The sequence below is a fragment of the Anabrus simplex genome, chromosome 13, assembly GCF_040414725.1.
Source record: "Anabrus simplex isolate iqAnaSimp1 chromosome 13, ASM4041472v1, whole genome shotgun sequence".
Lineage (NCBI taxonomy): Eukaryota > Metazoa > Arthropoda > Insecta > Orthoptera > Tettigoniidae > Anabrus > Anabrus simplex.
This window is the reverse complement of record NC_090277.1, coordinates 38,517,423-38,530,964: the sequence shown is the minus strand read 5'-3', so window position 1 is coordinate 38,530,964 and position 13,542 is coordinate 38,517,423. Positions and strand designations below refer to the sequence as shown.

Below are 13,542 nucleotides of genomic sequence, written 5' to 3'. Positions count from 1 at the left end.
ACAGACATCGCAACAAAAGGGCTTCTCTCCTGTGTGAGTCCGTATATGCCTTATTAGTAGGCTCTTTTGACTTAAGGACTTGCCACAGACAATGCAATAGTATGGCTTCTCTCCTGTGTGGGTCCTTACGTGATCTATTAGATGGCATTTCCGGCTGAAGGACTTGCCGCAGACATTACAGGAAAACGGTTTCTCTCCTGTGTGAGAGCAGATGTGCTCGCAAAGTGTAACTCTATCTACGAAACGCGTATCACAGGAATTGCACCAGTATGGCCTCTCGCTTGAGTGAGACCTCATATGAACAGCAAATTTGCCACTCTGGCGAAAGGACTTTGCACAAATAATGCAACAATATGGCTTCTCGCCTGTGTGCGTTCGTATGTGATCTGATAAGCTTTCTTTCCGGGTAAAGGACTTGCCACAGACATTACATGAAGGCGGCCTTTTACCTGTGTGAGTCAGCACATGACGTGTTAGGTGACAATTCCTGTTGAATGACTTGCTACAAACATTGCAGTAGTACGGCTTGTCACCTGTGTGGGTACGCATGTGGTATGGTAGGTAGGCTTTCTGAATGAAGGATTTGCCACAGACATTGCAGGAATGCGACTTGTCTCCCGTGTGGTTACCTGTATGCAACCGTAAGTGATCAGTCAGCGTGATCCTGTTTGTAAAGCATTTATGGCAAACTTCGCACACTAGGAGAGGGTGGATATTGAGGTGTTCCCACAAGCTGCTTCCGCTGCCAGAGAGCTTTCCACAGTGGTCGCACTTGAAGGGGCAATCATCTTTGTGTCTCTTCAGATGTTGCAAGAAGTCCAACTTCCCAGCCAGGACATTACTGCACACACTGCACCTAAAGCAAGGTGCTCCGCCACCCAGACGTTGATGATCTGTGTTGCTCATCTCGGGTCTCGATCTACAGTAACAAAATAAGCCCATGTTATCAGTAGTTCAACAGCAAACTCCACTGCAACTCTCAGACAAGGGAATTGCTACTATACATGCCACACACTGATATCCCATCCAGAGAGCTCGTTACATCACATTCCTGAGAGTAAACATCATCTGAGGACAAATTCAGAGTGTATTCTTAAATTTCAAAAGCTATCAACTGTTACAAGAATGTGGTGTGTCTTTTATCTCAAATCACAATATCATGTGCAAGAATCTCCTGACAATTCAGGGATGTACAGGCTCATAGACAACCTCATTTAAAGAATGCAGGAGAAGTGGTCTAGCCTAAAAGGAGAAATACAAGCTCTTTAATCCAGCACAAATTTATCTGTTGAAATCTGAATATATCCGTATTCCTACATATAGGACAATATATGCTTTGGAGTTTTGATCTTGTTCAACTACTCTGCGCTTTGTGGCAGGCAAGTAATGATTTTTGTAAAAGCCTTTTTTTGCTGAGGTTGTCTGAGAGAATCTGTTGTAAATGTTAATAAGTTGAGGACATTATTTGCTGACAGCAAGATCTGCTGAACCATGGCTAATCTTTTTATGAATGTTATTTACTGTCATGCAAACATACCTATAGTATTTATACATTGTTGTCATATCAGTGTAGCATACTATTACGTGACATTGTGGTTATTTCTAATTACATAGCTTTGATATGCAATAAAAGAGAACCGTCCTACATACCGGACGGTAGGTTTATACAAGGAAGTTCATACTTACTACCATGTATTACATCAGTCTGTCTTAACTCTTACACTGCCAAGATGCCGATGCATCGGCACTTACATTCTGTACGAAAAATGCCAGGATGCCGATTCCATCGGCACCCTCTTATAAGTGGTGTAGTTATGTAGTAAGGCGCTAGATTTCGTCGCAAATCAAGTAGAAAGAAGGTAGAATGTTTGTAATTCCTTCTTATGTCATTAGATGGCACTGGCATAGCTTCATTTTTGCTAGTTTACTCGTCGATTGCGAGTGTATGATCTGTGAGCGCTTGACATCTATGATCCAATATGCCAGCCTCCTTGTTTGTTTAGCTCCGCTTGTTGTGACTTGTTTTCAATAATTTTACGTTCTAATTGACACATTTGAGTTATTTTTCATAATATATTAAGTTTATTATTATTTATACCGCAGTTATAATTACCTAGCAATTTATTTAGGTCATAGTAAAGTTGTAAATAGTACAATTATCACAACAAGGCATGTCGTCACGTAGGCCTAATTCGGGAGAAGAAATTGAGGAACTTTTGGGTTGCTTTGAAGATGTAAGCGACTCTAATTTTATCGAAAGTGATGATTATGATATTTTGGGGTCGTCAGGTAGCGCACCAGAGAATGATGAAGCCGTGCCATTGGCTAATGGGCTTACAACATTTCGTGCAATGTCAAAGAGCTATAGTGACAGTGCTAATGAAAATGACAGTGACGGTGAATTAGATGATTCTTGGACAGAATGCATATTCCCTGAAAGTAATGTTGTCCATCCCCGCCATTTTTATCAAATCCCAGGGCCTAAACACATAGGCCTACCTCAATCTGATGCTCCGCCCATAGAATATTTCAATCTGTTCTTTACACTTCCATTTCTGACACTATTACTTGATTTTGTATGTTGTTCTGATCTTCTGAACTGTTCTGTAGTAACAAATACTGCTACTAGACACAGTTCTTTCAAATGATAACTATTACTCTCTCAAAATTCATAAAATATTCAATCATTGACAGGTTACACTGTTCGTGTCTTTCTCTCCACATGTTCAATGTTTTTGGAAATTAGTTAATAAATTGTAAAGTAGACCTACATTAACAACATAAATTGGTATATATGATCACAGATATGAGTTAAGATTAAATATCTTCACTTAGTCACTTTGAGTTTAGTGTAAAATGTGCTACTTAATTTCAAATTAAGTTTTTCCTTGTTTTAAATAAAAAATAATAATATTTTTGTGCATATTATTCCACAAAATTTTGTTTCTTGAAATGCAAGTCACATGTTTATATTCCTTGGAGTATATCAAGCTCACATACCAAATTTTACCTAAATATCTTTTAAACTGAGACGTAAATAAAATATTTTATACAGTGATGCAAAATCCATTGAAACATGCTTGGCATTCTATGCATATGATGACCTATTATGGGTCGGCATCCAAAGGGTTAATTGCTGTCTTTAATAGAGGCTGTAAGCAACATGGAAAACACTAATCCTGATGAAATCCTGGAAAAGCTGGAATATAACAAGCAGATGACAGCTCTTTCCCTAACACTGACGCTTTCTTTCCCCTCCAGATAGTGCTGTCATAGACATTATGAAGGTGGCAAAGAACATGGCCTTGGAAGTAGTGTTTTATTACAATGTTCTGATATCATGAATTTGAACACTAATGCAAGCTACCATGTCCTTGAATATTCTAATAGTGTTCCTTTAACACTACAGCTAGAAGGAGCATGAAATTCAAGGTTTGAGCCAAAACTCGAGATGACAGGACATTGTATTTCACCATCGTAGATATTGCTGCTATGTAAAGGAAAGAATGAGATTCCTTTCATTTCAAAAGATCACTGACAAAGTGATTAGTGGAATGATAACATCGCTGGATAGCATCCAAGTCTGTGCCTGTCTCCCCACCACAGAGTAGTTCTGCATATTCTAGGAAAGAAGAGCAAGAAATACAAATTTCTTGGTTAAAGGTCAGATCAGGCACATGTGAAAAGTCAATCACACAGGCCAAAATACATTGTAACATGAAGCGGCACTTCTCAATTAATGCTGTATGAACTAAATTCACATGGCCCAGTCGAATGCATGACTTCCTTACAAGCAAAGTAGTGGAAGGCTCGACCACGTGTTGTTGCTGCACTCTTAGGAGAAAATAAGTGAACAAATAGAAGGGGGGACACTGATTCCAGATACGAAAGGCTAGACTTCTTGACCATCACACAAGACATTGATGTTGATACCACTAGACAACAGGGGGCAGAAAATAAAACACTGGATTTTACGCCATATGTTTTATGTTTAAAGTTAAGAACTTCATTTTGGTCCGTATTGAATCTAGATTTACACTATAAATTGAGGATAATTATGTCCACCTTTTCAATACAAATACAATGTGACGTCATTAAAACATCACGAATTTATTACTATTCAAAAAATTTGTATGCCATCATCAGCCATAGGAAACTTTGTGACAAGGCTTAAGTACAATATTAACATGACTTACAACATACATATATATAAAAATTGAACATATTCTTACATAACTATTAAAAATTTGGTGTACTCAATAAAAATTAAGATTAAAATTGGTAGCATACTATATGCGACATACTATGACTTATTTCTTCTATACAATTTTTTGACTAAAGTTAAAGCTTTTATCACGTTTTTTATAAATATTACAAAATGCTAATTGAGCATCCAGTTAAAAAATTTCAATCTTTGAAAACTTTTATAATTACTAGGCGGTTAAAGACAATTGTGTATTTTTCATCAAAAGTACCTAAAACTGACATGCAGTTAAAATGAGTTCGCCTACTGTCAAATTGGAAACAATAACCTATTTGTACTAGGTATAGTGATATGTTACAGTATAAGTTTTGGTAATTACGTCTTGTGTTAATACAGTTTGGTTATTTAACAACAATTCGAGTAAAATGATAAGTTCGGCTGATATTATTTTAGACTTTAAAACATTATTTGTCCATTATAGAGGTCCCTTGTAGTAAAGATTTTTAGTGAGCAAAACAGTTCCTCTTAGAATTGATTTTGGTTCACTGTTTTAGGTGGAATTTGAATTAAATGAATTTCTTATTTCGTAATATAATGTCGTTGAGCAATATTCATATACGTAATGTTCCATCTTTTATGCTAGTGTTCTTAGAATGTAGATCGATTTGATAGGAGTGGACTGGTGAACCGAAATTTCTTGGACCATTACATTCAAGGTCTTTGAGGTTCTAGAAATACCTCGATCCAAGACGGACCTAGGGGAAAAGAAATATATACTACGTATTAGCATAAGAAATACTAAGTTGAGAAGGCACTATTTCTATTTAAATAGAAACTCACCTCAAGCACTAAGTTGTCGAAAATAAAGCTGGAGAGGAACTGTCTAGTGGAAAGGCAGATAACAGACTACGAGTACTAGAAGAGGGGTGGAGCATGTTATGTAGGGGAAGGGGGATCGCGGTAATGCGAGGTTATTGGTCGGGAGGGCGTGGATGACGGAGGGGATGGTAGATGAGCATATTGCGCACCATTTTGTGTACTGGTTGATTAATTGGTCTTTTAAAATTGTTGATCACTGAAATGAGCGTGTCAAACAATATCGTGGGTTTTTCAGATACCTCATTAAGATTATAATTAGGCTTAAAATACTGATCCAGTGATATGAAACATTGTTCCGTTATGTCAATTAAGAGCCCTTTTCCCATTATTTCTACGACGTCAATATCATGGTTGATGTCATGAAAACTATGTTTATAGTCATTTATGTGTTGTCCTATAGCTGAAAATCTCCTATATTTAATGGCGTTGACGTGCTCATTATACCTAACCTTAAAGGATCTCCCTGTTTGTCCAATGTATGTACTATCGCAGCTGTTACAGTGAAATCTGTATAGGCCCGATTTATCATATGGGTTTGGTGCATTGACTAGTTTAGCGTTATGAAATATGTCAAGATTTCTGTTGTTGGTTTTAAAAGAAATGTTTATATTTTTCTTGAATATTTTTGTAATTCTACAGATGTTAGGATTAAATGTGAATGTTGAGTAGACTTTTGGTCTAGTTACTTCTTTTTGTACATTTGATTTCGGTCTGTGCTTGAACTTATAAATTATTCGTTCTATGGAACTACGATTATAGCCGTTTTGGCTGCAATGCTACGTATTGTTTTTAGTTCTCTATTTAAGTCTGATTTTGACATGGGAATACTAAAATCCCGGTGTATCATACTATTATAGGTTGCCAGCTTTTGGCTGGGTGGGTGTATGGAGTCATTATGAATGGTTGTAGCGGTATGTGTTTGTTTTCTATAGATCCTGTGTTTAAAGGAATGCGGGAGCCGAGTGATGGTTAAATCTAAGAAGTTAAGGACTCTGTTGACCTCTGATTCTATTGTAAACTTAATATCTGGATCAATATTATTAAGGCGTACAAGGGTGGTGGGTGCGTCTGAAATGTGCTGGTCCATGGTCAGTGTATTCTAGCCTGAATGGAATTTTGCAATTCATATTTCTGCTTACATCCATCATAGATAGCAAACGATCAGAATAATCAATTTGTTATTTTCATCTCAATCAAGTCTATAAATATGAAGACCATGGAGGAGTGGCACAAAGTGGTCGACTCAGCACCATGTGACACTTGACACTCTACATGTGGAAGGAAACTGCATCACTAAGTTGTTAGTTCAGGACCATGTGTCCCTAAACAAATGGAAGTTAGCCTCATCACTAATTATTTACCTCAGGGCGATGCATCTCTCCACAAATGGAAGGTAATCCCATCACTAATTGGTTAGCTCAGAAATATGTGTCTTTCCACAAATAAACAATTAGAAAATTTTATTAATCTTAAAACCTGTTCTTATATAGTTCAGTACCAAATTGACAGGGCAAATCTTATGACATTTTATAAGAAGTCATTTAAGTTGCTTTCGTAGACTGCTGAAATGAGAGTCACGATAACATAGCTCCTGAGGTAAGATATAAAACAAAGTGGGAAGCAGTAGATAAGATCCGGTCAACTGAATCCTTCAGAAGCATCTAAAATCTATGATACACAATGGACTACGCTATAAAGAAAATGGACTGTCCTCTGCCTTATATATCAAGGAAAAAGAAAACACACAAAAAGCATGTTGCTTGTCTGGTTCAAGAGTAGTTCTGCACAAGAAATGTTTAGGAGGAAGAAACTAAACTCCAACCAAAATTAGAAATATGCATTTTATGTGTGAAAAGTATTCATAAGCAACATTTTTATTGGTGGTCATTATACAAGACTGTTCTCTAACGTGGCCTATTGTGTCCTGTTACACAAGAATTACAAAGAAACAGCAGAATCTTAACCTCGAAGAGTTGACGTATTTGGGCGATCTTCAGTTGTGTGCACGGTTCTACTCTGACTAGTGAGAATGTAGGCTGGTACTGGGCAGTTCTGAGGACTGAAATGAATATTTCTTGAGAATGTACAATAGGAACAAGTCAATACATCGCATAACAGTCGAAAAGACTCTAACCACCCTCAAAATCAAATAAAGCTTTCAGAATTCGTAGTTTCCATCACTAATCTGGTTTGAAGTGAAACCTTAGGTTATGACTAGCCATTGCAGGACCTGCAAATACAAGGGCTCGGTTGAGAGCAACAATCCGTGATTATACAATCATTTCCACGGTTTATCAAAGATCATTTCACACTGTATCCAACAAGAAAAGAATGTAGAAGTTTATTTGAAACCTATGATATCTACTGACTGATAGTTTCATTTCCACAACACATTATCTGCTCTGGCACCCACAAATGGAGGAATCTGACTTAACAAACAAGAGAACAGAAAAGATCATAAAGAAAAGAATCCAAACAAATAAATACTTTAAAATTACATTTTTTTGAGTTATCACACTATTGATCTCAGCCATCATAATGTTGATTAATGAACCTAATTATGTTAGTTTGATATTATATTGTTGACAATGTACATAAAACCTAACAATTATGAATTTGTAGATTTAGTTTATATTCTACAAACATGGCTTTCCCTGTGTGTCACTGTTGGTACAAACAAACAGAATTACTGAGAATATCTGCAGGTAATAGTTGCAGACGGCATTTCAGGTGATAAGAATGTGATGAACAAATGATGCAGTGACAGTGACATTTCCACAATGTCTAGCTATTTTCTTTATCCTGTTATACTCACATTCCCCTGTTCCCTTCTTTCTATACGTGACTTGACATGTCACCTCTTTGTTCACTTTTCATGGTTGCTTAAATGTATTGTAAACAAATACTCTCCAAAAATATCTAGCTTTACCAGAAATTCTTTATTAGACATTTATTCAAAAAAACAACATGACAGAACATTAAGTATGATCATAAAGTACCTGAATATTTTAGATACCTTTAAACAATAGAATTTTAAGATAGTGTTTGAATGTAACCTTGTAAAGAAAGGATTAAACTGATGAAAATGGCCACATTTTGGAGATAAACCAACCAATACTGAACTCAACTATGAATAGGTACAACCTATTCCATACTGTATAGGATTTGCAGTGTACGTACTTTGTTTCTTCTTTGATGTATGGCAACAGCTGATCATCAGTATGTTCTTCTATGAATATTTCCTCCTTAATATCTTCTGACAGCTATAAGTAAGAAATAAGACGAGTAGAATAAAGAAGGGAATAAAAATATATAGGCCTAAACAAGAAACAGCAGAGAAAATAAATTTCATAGTGTCACAAGAAGAGTATAATTAATTTATCTCCCTTTTTTAAAAATATATAAGAATGGAAAGGAACAATTAAATCGAAATTGCTCTAAATGCAAAAGAGGTGTCTGCATTGGTGGCAAATGGTACACAAAAATACATTATTATCAAGCACTAAATGTTAAATGAACAGAGAAGACGACAGTTTTCTAAAATACAGTATTATACAATTTACACGAATATTTTTCTATTATGCACACAACTCATCCTTTATAAATTTACATTATTTACAAAATTCTACTCATAACATCTTCTGTATTTACAAACATAATCAACTCATATACAACATGTGTAATTACTTCAAATAATACTATACACTGCTATTAGATTAAAATTTACATAGCATTCAATTTTATTTTTTTTACCCTTTTTGGAATCTAACTTCCATAATGACCTGCTGCATCTTAACCCAGATTCCCTTTTTCCACTGCTTTTCAGACAACTGATAAGAGAGATAAGACCATGAAAAGGAACACACTGTAGTAGGATAGCAGTAGACAAGGTAGCAATACAAAAGGAGGGACATTTGTAAATATGAAAATTTAAAATTGCCTACATATTTGTGAATATTCAGCAGAGTATATGTACACATTCATGTGGGGATGGAGGCACTTCCATGTACATTACATGTACAATTTAAGGAATAATAATAATAATAATAATAATAATAATAATAATAATAATAATAATAATAATAATAATAATAATATATCCAAATCATTACCCAATACCATTCCTTGCTCCTCTTTCACTGTTGATCCCTATTTCCACAATGACTAGCTATTTTCTTTATCCTCTCATATTCACATTCCTCTGTTCACATCTTCCTACACACGACTTGACTCATCACCTCTTTGTTCATTTCCATGTTCCTATATACTTTCTTTCCCAAAACACTTCACTGTAATATCAAATAATCCTGCATTATTCCTACCACTTTCTCAACAAGTGCACAATTCTTAAATATAACCATTGAAATATCCATCATCCCTCTCTGTACATCACATTAAGACCAAAATCAATCAATCAATCAATCAATCAATCAATCAATCAATCAATCAATCAATCAATCAATCAATCAATCAATCAACAGCACTTAGGACTGTTGTTTGTTTATGTAGAAAAAAATTGTGGACATATATGAAACAACTTCCTTGGTAAATTATTTCAATCAGTAAATCATCTTCCTATAAGTGAATATTTGCCAAAATTTGTTCCCTTGAATTCCAACTTATCTTCATGTTGTGACCTTTCCTACATTTAAAGAACATGACTTAAATTTATTCATAAACTAATGTCATTCCAAGCCATCTCTCCAATGACATCTCAGAGTATACTGCTTAAATGAACAGCTTGTCTCCTTTCTCCAAGTCTTCCCAGCCAAAACTTTGCAAAATCTCTGTAACACAACTCTTTTGTTAGAAATCACCCTCAGAAAATAGAGCTGTTTCTGTGGATTATTTCCTGTTCTCTGATCAAGTAATACTGGTGATGGTCTCATACTCTCATTGTGGCCTTGCTGGAGATTTATATGCCCTCCCTTTCACAACTCCAAAATAACCTCATAATCATATTAAGAGATCTGTAAATGTTATTTTCAATCCTGTTTATGTGATTACCACAAGGAAGATCTATCCTTATTATGGATATCTAGGTACTTACAGAGATCCCCATGAGGATCATTCACACCATAAACACAATAATGAAACCAAAAAGGACTCTATTTGTGAAACATAGAACGTGGCTTTCCACCCAGTTTACCAACATAACATTGACTAATGTTCATCTTACAGTATTGTCAAGGTTTTTTGTAGTCACTCACAATCTTAAAACTTCTTTATTACAAAGAGCCTTATCTCTGATTAAAGTTCACAATTCATTCAGTTTATATATAAGGAAATAAAGGTTTCATAATATTGCCCTGTGGGACCCAATCCCATAATTGTTACAGGATCAAATAAAGCTTCACCTACTCCAATGCTCTGAGTTCTATTTTCTAGAAATACACCAGATGTGGCCTAATTATTAGGGTAAAAGGAATATTTCTATCTTTATGTAAATTATCGACCTTTACAACCTAATCCTTAAACATGTTTGGTGGTAAAGTTACCCCTTGGGATATCCTTGTCCTTTGAAATGTATTTTTTCATACAGCGGCTGCAGTGAGAACCACAATGCAATTTCATTACTCAGTTGCTTTTGTGTCATTTTTGTTGGTGCTCATGTTCTGTTGATTATCGTCTACACCTGTATATTGTTGTTGTATGGAAGTAAATAATGTGACCTATTGTAAAGACTGTGCATTCTGTAAGTTACCTGCATTATTGATACTATTCATGAGTTCAGTTGATGTTTTTTAAGAATGGTTCTAGAGAACTGTCAAATTTTGAGGTTATGGGGAGACAAAAGGATATCTCGGCAAGAAGGATAGGCATTGTCAGAGAGCTACTTGTTGAGAAATGTTATTCACAGCAAGAAATAGCTTCTAGATTGCAAATAACACAACATACTGTTAGTAAATTTTAAAATTTGAAGACAAGAGGAAGACCAAATGTCAACAATATGTTGGAAACTGTAGGCAAAAGATGAAACTAACCCCCAAGAGTAAGCAAAAACTGAATCATTTGTCAGTAAACAATTACAAGGCTACTAGTTAATATTTATGTAAGAAATTAGAAGAGTGTGGGTCATTTGTATCAGCCAGGACTGTGAGACGAGAGCTGTTTAATGCCGGAATGAAAGCAAGACAACCTTGAAGAAAAGCAAAGATTACGCCTGCTATGGTTGCAAAGAGGTTCCAGTGAGCCAAGAATCTCCAGAACTGGTTATCTAATGACTGGAAAAAAGGCAAGTCCATGAGAATAACTGTGATTCCTAAATTATCATTCATTATTCCATTTTTAACACAATCTAACTGATGTAACCATACACAACAAGTATGAAATTTTTCTTTGAAACTGTACAGCTTATTGCATTTAATGCTAGGCTTATTTGTTTATGTAATGTCAGGTTTGTTTTAGTGATGAAACAGTATTTAGTGTCGAAGAAGAGACAAGTCAATATGTCAGAAGAAAAGATGGAGAAGCATTCCATCCAGATTGTTTCAAGCAGTGAGTGAAGCATCCAACTTCAGTGATGGTCTGGAGTGTGTTTTCCTGGTATGGCTGTGGATGTTTATATATTGTTTGTATATATATTATATATTGAGATGTGAACAGTATAGTCATGACGAATAGAAGAACAAGTGTGAAGACTCATCAAATTCAAGCGCGCCCCACCAGGCAACGCTAGAATGTGGTACGTCCACAGTACCGATCAGCTGGTCTTAGGAATAGTGACACAGGAAACGTATTACTCCATAACTGGTAAGTATATACACTGTCTTTTTTTTAAATGAGAGATTACAATTAAAATATCACGGCAGAGAACAATGGAAAAATATCATACATGGAAATAAGGGCTACGACCTTCATCACATGTTACAAAAAACACAAGTTACTTGAGTGTACATATACATAAATAACACAACTCCAGCATATTAAAACAAACATTCATTAACTATTTAAAGGTAATACTCTACCTACCAACTCAGTTTATCGGTTACTGGACTTTCAAAAGCTTGCGTGAAGATTTGGCGGATGCCCGAGATTGTAAATCTCGCCGGATTTATTTCATTGTGAAGAAAAATCAGCACTTCAGATAATGATAAACAAGTCTGGGGATTATATCCATAACATGTTGAAGACAACAGCCAGCTCCTGAAGGATCAACTGAAATTGTGTCTATAGAATCTATACAATCAAAAACATTTTGCCCCACATCGATTTTTAGTTCAGTTTTCCACTATTTACTTTCTCGGCTTGGGAAAGATTGTCACATATACTTTTCGAAGGGCATGTTAAAAACACTTCATTTTTGCTTGAACCGTAGTCTTTTATTTCGGAGAGAACTGAAAATGTACTTTGATTATTATCACATAGAGAATGGGCACAAGGCGAACATTTAATCAATTTAGAAGTGATTAACAACGTACCCAGCCAAATGGTACAATAAACACGTCTCAATTGAAGAGTTTCGAACTGCGCTATCAAATTCAGGTACAGAACTTTCCCAGTCTTTGACATTTACTTCATCTTGAACCACAATGTTTTGCTGAATGGAAGTTACCACTGATTGTTTCACTATCTCATTATGCACTTCCACATTCCAGGCTAACATACGCATCTGATTAACATACGAGGTCAAGATCATCTCCTGTTTCGGTTCGCAATTTCCTCCTACATTTAAAGGCTGCTTTATAGGGATGTAGACACACTGATGTACATGCAAATGAACTAAATCTATTGTCGATGGATGATCATCTTAACTGAAAGAACGCATAAGTGCCATTCCAAGGGATCCTGGGTGAGCTTTCCTGTTAACACATACTTATAACGTCATTCCCAAAGCCATTCACACATTTCCAAAGTACTCTGCAGGGTAACCATCAGTGATTCCAAGGTTCTATTGGATGCAAAGGTGTTGTTAGTAGAAAACTCATCTTGACTTGAAATATCTCGCACAATAACATCTCCCGCACTTTCCTACACATGTCTTGCCGGTACTACTGGAGCACGTGTTTGACACCGTCGCTTGGAGTGCTCGCAGTGGCGGATCCACAAATTACCACACTACAATGGTTGAATCATCACACTTGGTTCTCCTATTAGCCATGGTATAGTATTAAGAACCCGTCTGCTACCTCAGGTGTAAGAGTGGTTTGGCCTAAGTGAATTTATATTTATGCAAGAAGGGGCTCCTAGCCACAAAGCAAAAAAAGTAATGACATTTTTAAAGGAAAACAATGTAAAAGTGCTTGATTGGCCAACAAACAGTCCAGATATGACCCCCATAGAAAATCTTTGGCCGACAGCAAAGAACAAATCCGAAAAACAAACATAACAACAAAAGTTCGCTTGATTGAGAAGCTCGTTCAGATCTGGTTTAATGATGACGATTTAAAGAGTCGGCGTAAAATACTGATTGAGGATATGCCCAGTTGAATCAAGTGACTAATTAAAGCTAAGGGGAT

The 13,542-nt window shown here is 35.9% G+C and overlaps 1 protein-coding gene across 1 annotated transcript in view; it reads right to left on the bottom strand.

Annotated features, from left to right (window-relative positions):
• Positions 1-13,542, bottom strand: part of LOC137502871 (zinc finger protein 184-like) — an 88,422-nt gene that overhangs the window by 17,767 nt on the left and 57,113 nt on the right. Inside the window, exons 4-5 of the mRNA XM_068230030.1 lie at positions 8,264-8,346; positions 450-919 (exon numbers count right to left, since the gene is read on the bottom strand). Of these exons, the coding sequence (XP_068086131.1) occupies positions 450-919; positions 8,264-8,346 (553 nt within the window). The remainder of the gene's footprint in view (positions 1-449; positions 920-8,263; positions 8,347-13,542) is intronic.